Genomic DNA, 19,813 nt, shown 5'->3' with positions numbered 1-19,813 from the left:
TAAAGAAGCTTAGTTGGACATTTTGCTGGAGTTCTCTTGAGTCTCTGCAGGGATCATCTTCATACTAGGCTACACACATCTGCTATGTTGTTGCTGGAGTGTGGGCATGACGTGTGCCGGTGTGAGGGATCTGCAAATAAACCAATAGGGTGTTGTAATGGTATATGTTTTTGCTTCTCATCCAACCACAATCAAATTCACTCTATCTGGATGTAGAGATTTATCTGGATAGGCTTTTTTTGTAACGATGGGAAGAACACAAGCTGAAATAAAATAGGAGCAACGAGGCTATTTTTGAAACGTAAAGAGTAGAAAGCACAGATAAGTGTGTGAAAATGGAAGGAGTAGAAAAACAAATTTGTCTGAACACTAATTACTCCAGTGAAGTACAGATAACCAAAATTACAAAGTAATTAGTAAAGTATTACATACTTAGTTACTTGCTGCTTCTGACCCTGGTTGCATTACATATTTGATCATTTTTTAGTATAAAAATGTATATAAATAAAATAACCACAATATCTACAGCAAACTAAAAACACAAAAAACTAAAACTAAACTGTAACATTTCTTCAGCAAATTTAAACGCACAGTTACCTGAACTTAGCGCTTATTTAGCTGGTAACACCCCCTGTAGCAGAATTCACAGCTCTCAGAGGCTTTTCGTAGCAGCCAGGGGTCTTTCTATTCTTGTTTTAGGAATTATCGCCCACTCTTCTCAGCAGAGCTGCTTTAGTTCTGTGGTATTCTCGGGCTGACTGAAATATATAGCAGATTTAGATCTACCCACAGATGTTCAAGTCAGGGAGTGTCAAGGCTGTTCCAAAGCTTGTGTTTCTTCTACATATAGAAGTTGATGGTGTATTTTGGGATATGGTTTGGATTGTGGGACTGTTTTAGATGCCAGCCTGTATTCAGCTTCACTTTCCTGACTGGCTGTGTCATATTTGTTTAAAAATGTGCTGATATTTAATAGAATTCAATTCTCCAAATACCCTTGCTATGTTTTTTGGTTCTATATTTTATATTGTTCACTGACATTTGCTGAATATATGTATTTGCATTTTTATTTAAGCCTTTAATGTCTTCATTAGAAAATGAACAACTGTGCTATTAGAAAAATTGTCATATTTACATTTTTGTATTTTTTGATTGTTTAGCGCAATGATAATAATGCAAACATTTGAGATGACTCGTGTGTTAAAAATCAAAACATTAACCACAATAATGATAATAATGTGTATGTTGTGTGACGTTAATAATTCCACTCATTAAAACCTGTGATAATATGCTTAAAATTATACAGTATGAGTCAATAGTTTGGACACACCTTAAATTCAGTGTTTTTTCATTATTTTAAAAAAAGTCTGAATTATTTAGTAAACAAAAAAGTGTTAAACAAACCAAAATATGTTTTATATTTTAGATTCTTCAAAGTAGCATCTCTTGCTTAGATGACAGCTTTGCACTTCTTGGAATTTTCTCACTCAGTTTAGTGAGGTAGAGTCACCTGGAATTCAGGCTTTCAGTTAACAGCTGTGCTGAACTTAACAAGAGTTCATTACTTAAATTTCTTGACTCTGAATGTGTTTGAAAGCATCAGTTATAAAGTTGTGAAGAGGTAGAGTTGGTAAACAGTGAATAGCTCTATTTGAGTAATGTTCTAATCCACATTATGGCAACAACTACTCAACTACATAAACAAAAAGTACCAAAAAAAAAAAATCTGAAAAATTCCCGTAACTTTAAAAGTATCCTCAAGTGCAGTCGCAAGGACCATGAAAAACATTATGATGAAACTGGCTCTCATCAGGACCACCCCAGGAAAGAAAGACTAACAGTTTCCTCTGTTGCACAGGATACGTTTATCAGAGTTACCAGCCTCAGAAACTGCAAATTAACAAGTTACCAGCACATCAGATAAGAGCCACCTAAATGCTTTACAGAGTATTTTGGTTTGTTTAACACTTTTAAATGTACTACCTGATTTCTTATGTGTTCCTTCATAGTCTGGACGACTTTTGTATTAATTTATAATGTAGGACTTTTAACTGATACTGTGTGAATGTTTACTTTCATAAATTCCACTATAAACCATCCACATAATATGAACTTATTTACGGATTAAAGACACAGTGACCTATAGTATTTTTAATTTGACTGATATATTTTTGCTTATTAGTAGAAATGGAACAATCGGGTTGGGTCAGGCTCAACACTTTTTTTTATAGAGATAGCATGACTCAGATGTGATTTACCAAATGCTTGGTTGGAAGTTTTGAAGGGTTTGTGGGTTAAAAATAATTACATCAAATTTTGAGGGAACCTGCAGATTGCTTGGTTTCTAATTGGCTCCTGAGTGAGAGAGAGAGAATGAGAGAGAGAGAGAGAGACTAGTCAGTGTTATAGTGCACTTTTTCCATGGAAACTTAACAAAGGAGCTACAGTAAATTGATCAATAATATAGATGTTTATTTGAAACAAAAAAAGAGAGTGCAGCAGAAAAAGAAATGCTGATCATCGCCAAGCTCTACCTCCAGCTGGAACTGGTTTTATTTTGTGTCTATATTTGTGCTTTTCACTGTCACTGTTCTCCCTAAAGGCAGAAATGTGGGTAATTCTGTTGCTATTCTAGCTCAGGTGATGTGCTGATGTGTCTGGCTCCCTATTGCTCTCGGAGGAAATGACGCCTCGCTCTTCACAGCCGTCTCTGAGCCTGTTCCCTTCTCATCCCACTGCAGGTCAATTCACAGGCTGTCACAGCTGGAGCGATTAGACCTGGGAAGCAATGAATTCACTGAACTGGTAAGAAAAGAGGTCTCTTTTTGAAGGCAGCCATCACTCAGGCCAGCTGTCATCTCACCTAGCGTGGGGCTTTGACCCACGAGGGCTCGGGCGGGGGAGGGGGTGTGAGCGGTTGTTAATACCCTGCACTGGTTGCACTGCACCGGTTGCATCATGCGCTGATGTATTATTTATGATGCGGTTCAAACGTGCAGCTCTCAGTATGGCAGGGCATTTACTGCTGAGCTGCTTTTAATTGGCTCACCTGCCAGGAGTAAACAATAGGGTTTCATCCAGTATTCCATTCGCGATAGCCCCCCCCCCCCCCCCTCACTACCTGAACCAGCATCACATTAATTTAGTGGGGGGTTCAAATCAATGACCAGGTTCATGAGCTGCAACTTACCGCTGTGCCGAGGGAAAAGGTGGTGAATTACCTTTAAAGCAAATGCTTGTGGGGAATTTCTTCAGATAATGACTTTTTATATGTGTGTGTGTGTGTTTTGGACTGCCTCCTGTGATTAACAGCATTCCCCAGTGATCTTAATTACAGTACAGACATTGATTGACAACCCACACATTTCTAAGCTGGTTGGCATATATTAATTTGAATATTTTAAGGCATATCTCTAACAATACAGACCATATGAGCTAGAGTCATTTGGTTGGGGGTTCTGAATCTCGCTTTTGATAATCGTTCGATTTCCTAGCTCTGGTATCAATATAAATGCTTATCTGAGATTTGTCACTTTTTGTCATTATATGCTAAGACATTAGTAAATATCTGTCCTTGTCATCCTCACAGCATGCCCTGCTTTTTTCCCACATTGCAATCCACCCAAAATATGCTGGGAAAATACATTTAATAGTTGATATTATTACAAACTAAAAATAATAAAATATATAATAGAGAATTTTCACACTAGCCTTTTTTCTAGTCCTTGCCTCATAGGTTTGGTACATCTGTTTTCAGGGCATTTTTTTAAACCTGTAGTTTGTTTCTCTGTGCCCCAACAAACCAGGAAAGCATGTTGTCTCCTCTGATTGGTCAGAGTTGCCTGGCAGTGGAGCATGACGATAAATATAGCAAAATATAACAAGATAAATTGCTACTGCACTGTAAAACATAGTGTTTTCAATGGGATATCAATGCAGTAAGCAGAATCACATGAACATGAGCACATCAGGTTAAACTGCACCTGAACAGCCATTAAGCTCAAGCTTTTGAAGCATATTATTTTAGTTCTCACCACAACATTCTCACCACAAACAAACCAAGTTAATTTGGATCTGGATCATGACTACCTCCTCTCACAGGTCTCGGTGCGATTGCTTTAGTCCGCACCTGAGTGCTACTGTTTTTACACCTACTGAAATAAACCATCTGTCCATTTTAACCAACCAAATAGTGCTGGTGTGAAAACGCCCTCTGGTCTGATAGTGGTCCAGAGTACTCATCTCTGGTCCTCCTGAAACCGGTGGTCTTTGGTTCGCTTCAAACTAGTGATAAACTTGCGTCTCGCTTTGGCCTGCATGGGCAAATATCTTCTCATAATAGAATGACTGCTTGTTTGAAGGAGCTCCTGCACAGAGAAATGCCAAGCACTAGAAAAGCACTGTTCCTCAAAACTTAAATGTTTATATTGTGGTAGGCCCCTGGGGTTAGGGGCGTGACCACTGTGACCCGGAAGGAGGAAGCACACAGAGATACACAGACACGGGGATTAAATGAGCTCAAAACGTACCTTTATTGGCTTTGAAAATGCCCTCCACCACACCCAAAATAACTTAAACCATAATTCTACGGCCCAATGGGGCTCTAGAGTCGGTAGACATAACTTTAGTCTAGTTTAAAGGTCCGTGCAGCCTCAGCCCTCAGCTTCTCAGTCAAGAGTCCTCCCTTCAGTGAGCTGAGGCTGAGATCTTATACCTGTCCCAGCTGGCTGCTTAATCAGTCCGGATGCGGGCCAGGTGGGTCAGATTGGGCTGTGCGCTCCGGCGTGGGGCGGACCCACAATTCCCCTGCCTCCTCACGCCACACTATGCTTTCAAAATGTATGTATATCAGCAAATAGCCAAATATTTTGCAATACTACACACATATACAAAACCACAGTTTGAATGGAGTTCTTGTGTGTGAAAACAAACCAGACACTCCCCAAACAAGGTCATTATCAGTCCTGCGAAAGATCATCAGATCTTTAGGAAGTGTTAGGACGATATAAAGCTCTGTAATTTAGCAAAAGTTATTAGATTAGAGTTATTAGCAGATATTGTTGATTGATGAAGCTCATAAATACAGAGGTGACAAATTCAGGTTCCCTTGGCATGTATAAGAAACCTTGCTGCTGAGATCAGTGTTAATAATGACAAGGATTAGAAATCATCAGATTTAGGAGGGGAGTTTTCATTAATGGCTGAAAATAAAAAAAATGTAAACCTTTCTCTAGGTCATCATTACACCCTCCAGAGCACTGCAGGACAAGTCTATCCACTGTAATGAACTCTGTAACCTCACCCTGTAACTCAACACGGCTTAAAATGAGCCAAGCATGACTCAGACATTTTCACTCTTGCAATGCCAGACAGTAAACAAGAATTTTTCCAATTAATGGCTTCTAAAGTTTGTATCCGCTTCATGTGCAGGTTTTGCAGTATCCGGGGCACTTTGTCCTTGGGTGGTGAAAAAAGACACGCTCGCTTCAGTGCCTCCAAAGGGAACAGATGGTTTGGCATTGCAATAAGCGTATTTTACTGTTCATAGCCCCCAAGTAACAAGAGAACACCCATCGACACTTTATGGCTCCACTGTCCGGACCTCCAATCTGTGTGTCCCACTTCAGGACAAGCAAGTCATTTTTGACCTTTGCTGTTGGCAATCTCATCATCGCCTGGGCTCCTTCCCCACTCTCAGGTGGTAAAAACGGGACGCTGGAGTGTCCTGTCAGAGCAGGCTTGCTGGTAATGATGGGCTCATACACCGGCCTCAGAGACGAACCTTTTCTATCAACACTTTGGTTTGAAAAAAAAAACACTGATGGGAGGTTTATGCCCTACGCAGAGCAATGCAATAGAAAAAGCAATTCTAACCCCATAAGGAACACTCCAGTACATGACTCCTTCACAACTCCAACCGTATGTCCATAAAAATGTTAAACATTTCCTACATTTCACTTAATTTAAAACTTCACATTCAATGACTTCAGCATTATCCCACTTAAATATACCCTATGAGAAGTTGTAAGCATGAGGTTGTCTTTAGTATTAGTGGCAGATGATGTGTTCACATTAACTGATTTCACTTTACCACAGGCTGTGTTTATAAAGTATAATAATAAATAAAACAATAAAACAGCCACTTATATTGAGTATGTTTTCTTGCTAAAATGTTTGTGATGTTTTCAATATTCAATTATATTTTCCCACGGAGGTTTGAATTAAGCAGCAGTCAAAAAGTATCCACAGTGTTAAAAATGTTGACAGTGTCTTAGAATTAGATTAGAACAGTCTAAATGTGTCTGAGTAGACTGTACAACCAAATAAGCTTATTCCCCCATATGCATTTAAAGGAGACATGGGGGCGTTGTGGGAGCTTACAGATTGGTGATTGCTCTGAAAAGAGCTAAGCAACGAAGCTGCAGAACCAACACAACACACAAGACTTTAATTTCATATTTCTGCCTTTCCAACAACAGTTACTCCACTCAAATTTATAATAGTTTGTAACTGCTTATACGTGATATTCCTTTAGTTTTAGAAAACAAAATGCTAAAAAGCAAATAAAGCGGGCTTTGAGCAGCAGAGATGCCAGAATTACTGAAGTACCAGCCCAATTTTTTATGTTAAAAATGTTTAAAAATAGTTTGATATTGTTATGTATTAAGAAAATTAGTAAACGTTTCAGTATGATAATTAACAAACATTTATAAAGTATGTTTTTTCTTTAATGCTAAAAATGAACCCATTCCTTTTGTACTCACTCACTTCTCAAGTGGGTATTCTCCTCTCTAGAAGTCTCTGGCAATACCATATATTGTGGTAAGATTTTGAGATCATCACAATCTGATCAAATTCTGGGCTTTAGGTTGAAAACTACTCTACCTGTAATACATGACTAATAATACAATATCACTACTTTTCTCTGTAGGCTTAGTAGTTATTAAATTAGAATTTTTTGGAACTAAGAACATCAAAATACACAAAGTGATCCTTTTCCAAGAACAAACTGTTAAAATAAACAACTTTATAAAACTTTAATATTGGCCTAAATTATGAAAGTTAACATGTCTGGGCTATTTGATTGGCACTATCCTAGCTGAGAGGAAATTGTGTGAGTTGCTATTTGTGTAATGTGGATAAAATGCACTTCCAAATGGGAAGCCTATTAAAAACAGAAGTCTTGAATGAAGAAGAGCAGGTTAAATGGAATTAAAAGATGATTTTAAGCCATCCTTTATTACAAACAACTTCAGGAAACCACCAAACATTCTTCAGTGGGATTGCTCCATGTACACTTTTGGCACCTTTATATTATATAAGTATATTTTATGCATTGATTTGAAACTGCTTTTCCCAAAAATACTAAAAATGTATTTACTGCTCAAAAATGACTTGAAAATGTATTAGTTATAGTGTATTGTGAATATGTGGATGTTTGTCAGTTTTTAGATATTTTTGGATGTAACATTAAATTAATGGGGGTAATACTCTAAATAAACTAAACCTCTGCCACGTCTATTAGAGCTATAAAATTAAGATTAATTCATTGTAGAAGTGCTGGGCTGTATGAGCAGACATGCGCTGCACAACCAAGATAAGGGAGAAATTAAAAAATGTAGTGGCTTTACTTAAAAAATTTAAAATGGAATTAAACCGTAGTTAATACATAAGAGCATAATAAATTGAATTAATCATTTCTTTTTAATCCATCTTTCTTTAAAAAAAAAACTTTAGGGAACTAACGTTACCAGAGTTTCTCCAGTGCTTCTTGCTTCAATGACCTTTTTGGCACTTTTGTTTTGAGGGTTATATTTCTATATTTTCTGATGCAGTGGTCTGAAACTGCAACAAGCTTTGTCTTGTTCCAGCTTAATCTGTGTCTTGCTTTGTAGCTTTACATTTCCCTCTTAATAGCCCTCACACATCCAGGCTGGGCATGGAGAGGCTGGCACTGATAAGCGCTGGCTGTGCGTTACGGAGAGAGAGGCGTGCTGTGATCAGAGCAGATGTTGGCTGGGCTGTAGGGCTGCACTGCAGAAAGTTTCTTAATTGAGGCTCTTGCTGTGGGAATTCTGAGGGCACAGATGCTGGAGCTCGGAGGAAGCGGAGCAGGAAACAGCCGTGGCCGTGAAGAAATGACACAGGCATCCATTACATACACAGGAGGCATTCTCCACATTTGGAAACATCTTAACCTGATTTACAAACCCTCGCCTAAAATCCCGGTGCAGTACAAGCCTCACTGACATTGGAGCTCTTTGCTATTTCTAAAGATGTGCTAAAAATCGATTTACTGCTCAAAAATAAACTGAAAATGTGATAGTTAAAGGCATGCGTAATGTGAATATATGAATGTTTGTCTGTTTTTAGCCATTTTTGGACATTAAATCAAAATAATGGTGGTGATATTCTACAATTAACCTTTGCAACATCTATTAGAGCTGTAAAATGAAGATGATGAAGTCATTGTAGAAGGGCTGTGCTGTATCAGCAGACAAAGTGTGCACAATCATGGTAAGGGAGAAATAAAAAGAAATATCATCGTATCACATTCACTACACAATAAAATAGCTATTTCACATGAGCAGTAAATAAATAACAGACCTCAAAATCTTGCAGACTTACAAAATGTCCGACAATTGGATCTGAATAACACATTATATAAATAATCTAGTACAGTGGTTCTCCAACTGTGATGGTATGTGAAGCATCCCAAGGTGGTAACGTTACACCTTAAATAAAGATTTGGATCTGTTATTTTTATTGACTTAAAATGTATTGTATTTAGTGCATAACATTTGATCCACCACTGCACAGAAAAATACAAGTAAGATGATGTGTAGCTGAATGGTTCAGAGCTTAGCCTAACAAATATATTCTAGTCGTGGGTTACCTCAGCTTGCTAATGTTAGGCAAGCATTTTCAGTTTGTATTTTATGGTAAATCATCAGTGTGTGTGTGTGTGTGTGTGTGTAAAGATATAATAACCGAGACAAGCGTAAAAGTCATGTTGGAAGCTTTATTTCCTTTAGTTAATTTAAGCAACGTTAGAATGTATCAGTTAACTTCAACTGAGCGTTTATCAGCTCCTGGTAATACTCTGCTAGCTACACAGCTAACTCTAGCTACACATCTAACATTAGCTACACAGCTAACATTAGCTACACTGCTAACTACACAGCTAATGCTAGCTATGCAGCTAACTCAAGCTACACAGCTAACATAGCTACACAGCTAACTCTAGCTATAGCTAACCACACAGCTAACTCTAGCTACACAGCTAACTGAAGCTACACAGCTAGCACACTAACTACTAGCTAACTCTAGTCACACAGCTAATGCTAGCTACACAGCAAACTCTAACTACACAGCTAACTCTAGCTACACAGCTAACTGAAGCTACACAGCTAGCACACTAACTACTAGCTAACTCTAGTCACACAGCTAATGCTAGCTACACAGCAAACTCTAACTACACAGCTAACTCTAGCTACACAATTTCTAGATTAATGTTTGTGTGTGTGGGTGGGTACATTGCTGGGTAGCTAACCTACATGTGTTGGTTTACTAACATTAGCTAGTTAACTTGTTTTACTCCTTCTTACCTGACCTAGGTTAACTAGCTGGTTTATATGTTTTTTTTTCTTGTTGAAATGTTCCTTTAAATGATTTTCTTTTGTCCGTTCAGGACAGCAGTGTTGTTTAGCAAAATATAAATGGTTTACTAAATGAAACCACAAAATAAAATGTATTTGGATAGTAGCGATGTGTTTAAGTTTTAAAATGGTTTCATATTTTTAAATGGATTCAGTAAATGATTGCCTTTTAAACTAGTCTTAAATTAGCTGTGATTAAATTAACAGTGCAATCTGTCATCTTTATTACCTTGAAATGCACTTTATTTAGTGCTTAATCTATTAGGCTTTGTATGTAAGTCCACATTTTAGTTCGCTTCATAGACCCTACAATAAAGGACATCTGCATTTATATTAAAAGCTGAATAATTAACATACTGTAGGGTTCTAATGGATGCATTGCATACATCATAGTTCATAGTAACTATCTCTCAGTCCTGCTTTTTCTCTCTGAATGTTTGTAATGCTGATCAATGAGCGTTGTCATGGCAAAATTCAGAATCCAACTCAAGTAATGCAATAGTGATGATGTTGATTCAGTGCATTCAGCAGAAATAAGGAGTGTGCTAACTACAATATAATTTGTTAACTACCTAAACTAGTACGTATTTTATGGAGTGTGAATTTTATTATGCTTCTTTAATACTTAAACGACTTATACATGCAGTATTTTGAAGTTAGTTTTTTATTTATTCCAGATTGTTGAATAAATAACTGATATTAAAAAATAAAAATAATAGTAGTCCTGAAAGTCAACCTGCAATGAAGATGTTAACTTTGTTTTCTCTCTCTCTGACTGGGTTTTGCAATGGCAACACTTTCACATCTCTTTCCTGTGCTGATTTGATGTGGATGGGGACCAGTAAACACACGCAGGCTAATTAGCTCTGCTTCTCAATTCCCACTCTCAATAGATATAAACAAAAGAGATGCAGCAAATAAAACATCTCAACACTGAAAGAGATAATGGGCAACGAAAAGAGCAATACGGATCTGCCGAAATCATTGGCTCTGCTGGCTTATTGTACACCAGCCAGCATCTGTGTTTTGGAGCATGTTCATACAGTCAATCTGTTCAACACACCATGTCAACACATACAAAAACAATAGCAGTCAAATAATGCATTGATACACAGTAAAATAACTCTAGTTTGTAAGGGGGTGTAAGTTGAAGAACTTTGCTCTATTAATATTTATATTGAAATACATTTCTATAGCTGTAATGGACATTTGGAATATTATATGTGTAATATATACAATATATTGGAATAGAGCTCTGTCTGCTTACAAGGAAGCAATGTTTATGTGTTGTGCTACACAGATATTTAAGGATGGCCAATTATATTAGTAAAAAATATATTATATTAAATTATATTACAGTTTGCCTACTGTAAAAACGACTACAGCAACTAATTGCTGTCAGCTTGTCATTTCACAGTGATCTTTTTTGACAGCGTATAACCATTCTATTAGTACTGATAATACCTATGATATAAACAAAAAAGACTATAATGCTATGGCATTATTTATCATGATAGTAATTATACCAATATAGATAACATGTCATTAAAAGAAAAGGTATCCATTTTCTGCCCACCCATTTCCCTGTAGCACAGCAGTCGGATGCAGTTTCCCAGCACCTGGTTACAAATATAACATGATACAAACATAACACGGTACTCACAGTCTTGTGGTTTTTTTTGTATAATGGTATTGTATGATTTTGTGTGTATTTGTAAGCACTGATTGTTTTTGCTGTTTCAGCCAGAAGTGTTGGAGCAGATTCATAACCTGAAAGAGCTGTGGTTGGACAACAATTCATTACAGACAATACCAGGGGTAAGCACACAGCACAGCACAGCATGACCACGGCCGCTGCGTCCTATGGGCTTTGTGTAAACATTCACCTCACGTTCTGTCTGCTCACAGAGGTTCCACATCACCACTGTTTGACAGCACATACCCTGAAGACCATGCTTTTTTAAAGCTTTTATTAATTTTTACATAGCCTATCCTGCATAATTTGACTGGTGTGTTCTTGTGGATGTTGTGTTAGTGCTGCTTTTTTTGTAGACTTTTAGTGACCGTCGTCACATAGATGCATGTTTGAGACATAGGCACCTGCGTAGGGCGTTGTGATGCTCATTGCTAACTTACACCCCACGAACAGCCACTCCTTGCACCTGCGTTGATACAATAGCAACGGTACCTACAATTATATCTACGGAGATAAATGTGGTGGGCTGGAAGTGTGGTGTTTTCAGGTAAAATTCTAGTGTGTTGCTATCTTGGTAGTGGAAAACACAGGTGCGCCACTGACTGCAATGAACCCTGACAACAGTCAACAGTTAAATGTTCTTTTTCTATCTTGGCAACGCAGGCGCGCACTGCATGTGTCTGACACACTTACATCCCTACTTGTTACACACACAAGGACTGCTGCGGTGCGCCGTTAAGATAGCAATCCACCACATTCAGAGCACAGGTTTATTTCTTGCGTACTCCCGATACCAAAGACACACATAGCTGAAATACGTCTGTACAGATCAGAATGTAATTGCATTTCAAACCACCTCCAAATGTGGTTTCAACCTAATTGGTTGTTCAGACTACCAAAAATTAAACTGGATGGAATCTAGATGAGATTTTGGCTGGCAGTCTGAACATAGCCAAAACATCAACAATAAACAGAATACAAAATAAAATTACATCTCTATTCCCGTAAATTACCCGTGATGCACCGTTAAAATAGCAATTCTCCAAATTAAACCTGGCTTTTAAAAGGAATGGCAAGTAACACACTTTTTACATCATGTCCAAAACACACCCATGATTAATAAACGAAATTAGTACATGCCTTTTGCGATTTTGGAGCTGTACAATTATTTAAAACGCATCACAAAATAAATAACTATGACATGCCGTATAATGCAGCATCAGCTCTTCAGACAGTGTTAACCTGTGCCACAGTGTTTAATTTCCTTCTGTTCAGCTATAAAGCACAGTTCTCCTTGTTTTCTGTTGAAGTCTATAGGGAAGCTGAGGCAATTGCGGTATCTGGACCTGGCTAAAAACAGGATTGAGAGTCTGGACGCAGATATCTCTGGGTGCGAGTCCCTTGAGGACCTCCTGCTCTCCTCCAACATGCTGCAGCAGCTGCCAGATACAATAGGTAAGGACAGGCCAACTGGGTGGCATTCCCAATTTTTATTCTTACAAAGTATTTAAGCAGGATTAGCTCGACCACATAGTAAATGATCATATCCCTGATGTCCCAGGGACAGTTATTAACAGTAACAACACAAGGAAGGCCAGTTTGTTATCCTGTTAGTTAAATTTGACATCAGTTGTAAGGGAACTAATACTATAAAACTCTCAGTTCAGTCGAGTATATAGACCACATATACTTTTAATTACTATGATCAGGTACATAAGATACCCTAATATTTGTGGATAACCCTTCTAATTAAGAGATTAGGCTACTTTCAGTTGAATTTACACATTGCTAAGTGCTGAGAGAGATGTGCAAATGCACACACGTGCAAATGCACATAATACACACTGGTGATGCCGAGCGCTGTTGGGCAGGAGAGGGTGGAGTCGGCGGGCTGACACATACATAGCAAATATAAAAATCACTTGTCATAGTTAAATGCACATAAAATAAATAAACAAAACAAAAAGCATTCAAAACAAAAATACAAAATATAGTTGTGCACAAATTCATACACAATACATACACAAAATAATGATAGTAGGATTAATTGTTTTTAAAGAAAATAACTGGTATGACTGCTAATTACTATTTTAAATCTATCCCTTATAGCCCCTATTCTGTATGTAGACAGATATTCATCTACTGTCCATTACCTTTAGATAATGATAGATAACTATTTATTAGTTTTTTTTTAACCTTGTTTTGCTATTAGTGTTGATTAGTGGATCAGGCAAGCAGTTCCACTCTTTAATGGCTCTGTAAATGACTGTTTTACACATGTAATTGGTTTTAGCTCTTGGTGATTTAAAGTATTTTTTTGTTGAGTATCTCGTAGTATTAGTTTCTCTCTCTGTTATTTTTTGTAATTGATCATAAATCATTATTAACATTTTATTCAACAAAATCAGGATATACTCTGATTTAATATCCATGATTTTAGAAGAAACAATAAATGAGCAAGTGTTCCAATACACGTCCATATAGTGTATGTATAGACAATAAATATGGCAGATTTGTCCTGGTTGGCTGAACTGTATTCTGTACAACAATCAATAAAATTACAGTACTTCCTCAGGTGGAACAAAAACAGTTAAAAATGTATCATTGTTGTTTGTCCTTTTTTCCTAGGAATGTTGAAAAAGTTAACAACATTAAAAGTTGATGACAACCAGCTCACCTCACTGCCTAACACCATCGGAAGGTGAGTAGCTGCTTAGTCAACCTAAAAAACTCATTCCGGGCTATAAAGTAAAACAGATGAAGATAGGAAGTGACCACACACACACCCTTATTTTTCACATCTCTCAGATCATAATCCCTGAACTTCCTTGTGCTGATTTTCTCTGCATGAGCCCCTTCAAATTAAACGGTTTGATATATTACAGTCATATGTTCCTATTCCTTTGCATTGTACAGCCATTAGACATTTTGACACTAACAGTGGTTAACATTAGCTATGAGCTCATTATTTCTGAGTTGTTGTCTCAGACTGGGGATACAGTGACTTTGCAGCTCAGCTGTCTGTCACGTTCACTATGCTAGGCTTTCTCACTTCACTGTGAGAAAACACTGATTGGTAAAGTCACAGTTCACACGTACAATTAGAATTGCCTTCTCTGTCTGAACATCATCTGATGTAGGATTCAAAAGGAGGAGTCAAATGTCAAATTTCTGTATGCTAAGGCTGAATAAGAGCTGGGTGTTTTAAGGTGATGATCATTAAAGGAACATTTAAATGTCTATGGAACCTGCACTCTTAAAAATAAAAGCTACATAGAGTTCTTATGCAGTGCCATAGAAGAGCAATTTTTGGTTCCATAAAAAAAATGTGTGACGAACATTTTTAAACAATGTTGATTATTTAAATGTGTCGACTACAAATTTCATTGTTGACTAATCGTTAATTAGTAACAGTACTGCACTACACAAAGTGCTGGAGACAGAAGTGCAATGAGAGATAAATGGCTCACTCACACAATTTACAATTTACTAACTTCGTGTGGGTCTCCAAAAGTGCCCAAACACAACAGATTACATATTTACTCAGTACATATCAGTACTTTCCACATTTAAACATCTATACATTAAAATACCTTTTAAATCTCATGTTCAGCTGTTTCTATCATTTTAGAGATGGAGGACATGGCAGAAATAAACGTTGACTAATCGGCTGATCGAAAAAATAATCATCAGATTAGTCGACTACCAAAATATTGTTAGGTGCAGGCCTAGTTATGAAGTGGCTGTAAAGGTGTCTGTTCTTTACCCATTCCTTGCTCCAGGCTCTCCGTACAAAGGGCAGCTTCAATTTGTGGTTTGAGCCACCACTAGGACAAGAGCACACATTTCTGGACAAGCTGAGAGATCTAAAAATGTTTTTTTCCCCTATGGCATCGTTTAAAGAGTATATAAAATATGGTCTACTACAACAGACAATCATTTTGGCACATTTAAATGTGCCAAAAAAAGAGCACAAGAACACAAAAAGTCATAGTGAAAGCCAATGGGACTGTGCTGAAAACGCAGTGTATATATAAGAGTGTTACATAATCACGGTACCAATATAGTACTGTAGTCCACTAATTGCAATGGAAAAAAGACGTTAATCAGTTTGCAAATGCTTTATAAAAAAATATGTGATTCTGAAAGTGCAAGAGAACATAATTGCCTTCCCTCTCCCCCAACATTCAGTGTGCTGCTAGCCAACATGGGCGTCTGTTAGCCAAAATTGGCAGTTATTTGACTATAACTATACAAAATAATTAATAAAATAAAATAAAATAAGTGATTAATGTCAGGAATGCCAACAGTCGTGTAAAAAATGTTGGCAAGGAGGGGGATAATAAAACAATGTAGAAAATTCTTAAAAAGTCAGTGTAGTAGTTAGTTTTCCTTTTTCCTTTTTTTAATACATTTTTTAGTTTTTTTAGTTTTTAAACACTGTTTAAACATGTGTATGAACATGTTAACATGCAATTTAACATTGCCTGTAATGTTAGACAATTTCAAAACTAGTAGGATGTTTTTTTAAGAGTTCTTTGGACTTCTGTTGAGACCATCTACACTTTGCATTTCTACACAAAACCTGGAGGTAAGTACAGGTAAACAAAGCAAAATTCATGCCCCTAGTAATTAGCTGTACAGCACTAGAGATAAGGCTGAAAACACTTCCTTGGAACATAAACATTATCAGAATATTTTACGCTTTAATGCATTTGAATCACAACCGTATATCTGCATATAGATTAACTGTGGAGCTCAGAACTGAACTGATCAGAACTGCTAGAAAGCAGAGAACTTCACCTCTGTTCCTCACGTTTTGGAGCTATGATTCGTAACCCAAAGCCAGATGGGAAATTCAGGGTTTTTGTCTGCACACCGTCTGCCGCTGAATTCGTTATCTCAGAGGTCACTCCCCCAGTGGGCCGCCCGTTCCATTCATCATAACTGTCCCCCCCCCCCACACTGCCTCATTCCTGCGATACTGTTCTCCGTGCACCTTTCTTCTTGGTTTGTCATTGGTCGGTTCTGTGTGTTGTGTTTATCAAACATGCATCTAAAATGGGCATCTCAGTCCACGCACCAAATTAGGGTAAGTAGACCAGTGAGCGTCTGTATTCCCCACACGTCCGCCGCAGCATGTTTATTTAGGCAAGGGCACACCTTTGCATATCCTCGACGTGCAGCTAAAGGAAGCCGTGCATATGGAAGGCCAGCTGGGACAAGCTGCTGTACAAATGTTGCACTAATGACTCTAGTTAACACGATAAATATACATTGACCTTTGGGAGATAAAACAGATTCCAGCAGTTGTTAGAAGATCTTGACCCTGTTGGCCTTTTGTTATCCAGTTTGGAACGTCGTGTGCAGAGTCAAATGATTGAGTGATGGCTGTAATTGAAGTCGTTTAAATTGATAAATGTCATGTGTAGTAAAATGGTTGAGGAATGCAAAATGTTTGTCTCAGTAAACACTGTGGCGGATGAAAGTATAATAAAATAAAGCAATTTAAGGACAGTCTTTAAGTTTGCTTGAAAAGACCAAGCTTATAAGGGAGTTAATAAAAGTATTTTTTATGGATTGCAAGCAATTTTAGGAAACTCATAGAATTTACTGCTTACTGTCACTTGTATGTAAAAGCAAACAGAGGAAGCCTGCTTTAGTTTAATAAGGCAATTTCTCAGGGTCTATTCTTTATGTAATGTTCTCAGAATTTAAAAAAACAAAAAAAAAAACAGATTCAAGATGGTGTAAACTGGGGGCTCCAAGTGACCCAGTCAATCATGCAGCTTGACATCAGCAGCCAGAGTCTGAGAGAACACAATTGGCCTTGGGTAGATGGAGCTCTCAGGTATCAGGGAAGCTGGACTGGGTGTGTCAGTTGGAAAATATTTTTTTGAAAAATATATATTTGTTAAAGGAAGCATGTGCTAGTCTTTAACATTCTAGTGTTAGTGTTGAGGATATAGCTAGTGATAGGGGAAGTTAATGTGGAAAGGCACTGGGTGATTGACCTTCCAAATTGGGGGCAAAATGGAAATGTAAAACTAGAAGACAATTATAAAATATATTTTGTAGTGTAGGAGAGTGCACACAGTTTAGATGTGAATTAAATACACTTGAGACCCTGTTTACACCTGGTCACTTTGTGTGAGTATCCAATAAAAGTGGAAATTTAATCACATGCATTCACACATGCAAAGGAAACTGCATGTTTGACTAAGCAGACTAAAATCCCATTTGCTAATTATGACTGATGCTTTATTTGTATTGGGAGAAGTTTCAGTTGCCATTGGATGCATTTACACTGTTTAACCTCTTCCAATTCCTAAGTGATCAAATTTGTATCTGTTTAAAATGTGTCTTCAGTGTGTTTACACTTGCATTTGTAGATAGTTTGGCCTTATCCAGATATAAACCTGATACTCAAGATAGATAAAGTGACCAGGTGTAATGAGGGTCAGAGATGTACAAGGAAAGACCACTAGGATAGAACAGTATTAAATACCAAAATAAATTGATTAGTGAGTAGAAAGAAAAGTTGAGGAGAGTTTCTTTTGTGTAGAGTCTAATAAACGAAATTCAGTCTGGGGAAAAAACAGTATCATAAGTTGGCCTTTTCAAGCCAACTTTCAATGTCAGTGTTTTATTAAAAAAGCTAAGTTCCATTTATTGTTTATCTGCTGTGTGAACAAATATAAGAAATGTCTCTGTAAAGCTAGTATAAGATTGCAAATATCATACGCCTGAAGAAATGTTGGCGCCTCAGTGTGACCCGTGAATGTAATTCCTTTTTTGGCAGAATAAATATTAACTCCAGACAGACTTTCATTTCCAAAGTCATCATTTAACCACTGTGTCCTAAGGCCTGGATGAATCAGACATAGAAGCTACTTCATATGTCTTAAGGAGTTGTCTCTTTAATTAAGTCATCATTGAAATCTAATCTGCCTAACCACTGCGTCAGCACAGACTGTATCCAGGCTTTAAGATGCTGTCAGATCTTTTTTAAGCAGGCATTTCCAGCAGCCATTACTTCAAATACCCTCCATATTCTCCATTATCACTTAACTGCCTCTTTATCTGAGGGTTTGTATCATGATGGATACAAAGTGCTGTTAGAGCATAAAGAAATGTAAACTTGTAAACAGTATAGTCGCTTTATTTATTTCAAATTCTTTTGTTGAAATATATCATTAGTTTTAGAAAGTTTTAAGAAAGACTGGAATCAACTGAAATTGTTAAATCTAAGTGATTTAATAAGTGATTTAAGCACTCGGTTTTGTAGAAAAGCTCTGGATCCAATGTTTGCTGCTGTGATTGTATGTAAAATGTGTAAAAAAAAAGTTTTGTTTTAAATGCAGAACTGTGCAAAAGTCTAAAGTGTTTGAGAAAATGAAAGATAAAGCTATTTTTTCTGGGTGGTAAATGTTTATTTTTAAGGAAGGCCATTATTTACAATTGTCCTCCAAAACCTAGTTTATCTATTCAGTCTTTGTTTAATTAAAGAACAAGCTGCTAGTAAAATTGAACCAATGAAAAAACTTTTTTCTTTTATTGTTTAATTCAAAAACATACTTACTACTGAGATAAATAGTTTTAATCAATTTTCTTGGCTTTTGCACGGCATGTTATATTCACTGATATTTAATTTTACTACTGTATTTTTCGCACTATAAGACGCACTTAAAATTCTTTAATTTTCCCAAAAATCAGTAGTAGACCTTATAATCTGGTCACCTTATGCATTAATTCTATCAGTCAGGTTGTAAGAAGTAGTAAAGTCACTCTGCTGAAGTTCAGCGTTATACAGGAGTTTCAGTTTAGTTTTCCAGCACCAAAACTGGAGCAGTATTAGCATTAGCTCCTAACCGCTATTTCCCAGTTCAGAGACGAGTATTATCTTCCTGTAGCCTGCGCGCTAACCCAGACTAGCACTGCTAGAGTAGTATTAGCATTAGCTGCTAACTGTGCAAGGCACTAGCCTTTTTGCTGTTCAGGGTGAGTATTATCAGCATGTAGCCTGTCTGTTTACCATTTTTAAATAAGCTATGTGAGACGAACGAAACGCTAGCTAATATCACCCTGGCTTACCGAAGCACTCAGGGTTCCTCAGTGTAGCACTGTTGGGGGGCATTAGCCGCTAACTGGTTCTAGTGGTTAGCTGCTAATGCTAATGTTGCTACACCCAGCCTTATGGAAAATCTGTAAATGTAACTGTAAATAAACTAAAGTGCTTTGCTAACCCAAATAAAGAATTTTCAGGAAAGAAATCTGTGTAGATTAACATCCAGCACTCGTTTGACTTATAAGAAGATGTTTTTTTAAGAATTAGAAAGAATTTTGTTCACTTAGATTAGCTAAATTAGAAGAAAAACATGGCAACACCCTAGTTCCATAATAGTGTTGCATAATGTGCCTTATAATCCGGTGCGCCTTATGTATAAAAAAAAGACCA

The 19,813-nt window shown here is 37.2% G+C and overlaps 1 protein-coding gene across 18 annotated transcripts in view; it reads left to right on the top strand.

The window, feature by feature from the left end:
• lrrc7 (leucine rich repeat containing 7) overlaps positions 1-19,813 on the top strand; it is a 223,839-nt gene that overhangs the window by 156,688 nt on the left and 47,338 nt on the right. For 13 of the 18 annotated variants that reach the window (XM_007248262.4, XM_007248261.4, XM_007248268.4 and 10 more), the window contains 5 exons: positions 2,742-2,805; positions 11,403-11,477; positions 12,666-12,810; positions 13,984-14,056; positions 16,430-16,447. In XM_007248262.4, coding sequence (XP_007248324.2) covers positions 2,742-2,805; positions 11,403-11,477; positions 12,666-12,810; positions 13,984-14,056; positions 16,430-16,447 — 375 coding nt within the window. The remainder of the gene's footprint in view (positions 1-2,741; positions 2,806-11,402; positions 11,478-12,665; positions 12,811-13,983; positions 14,057-16,429; positions 16,448-19,813) is intronic. The other 5 variants (XM_015605571.3, XM_007248271.4, XM_007248272.4 and 2 more) reach the window with 1 other exon arrangement.

Source organism: Astyanax mexicanus, chromosome 5, assembly GCF_023375975.1.
Source record: "Astyanax mexicanus isolate ESR-SI-001 chromosome 5, AstMex3_surface, whole genome shotgun sequence".
NCBI classification, from domain to species: Eukaryota; Metazoa; Chordata; class Actinopteri; order Characiformes; family Acestrorhamphidae; genus Astyanax; species Astyanax mexicanus.
Note: the sequence above shows the minus strand (reverse complement) of the source record. Positions and strands in the feature narration are given on the sequence as shown.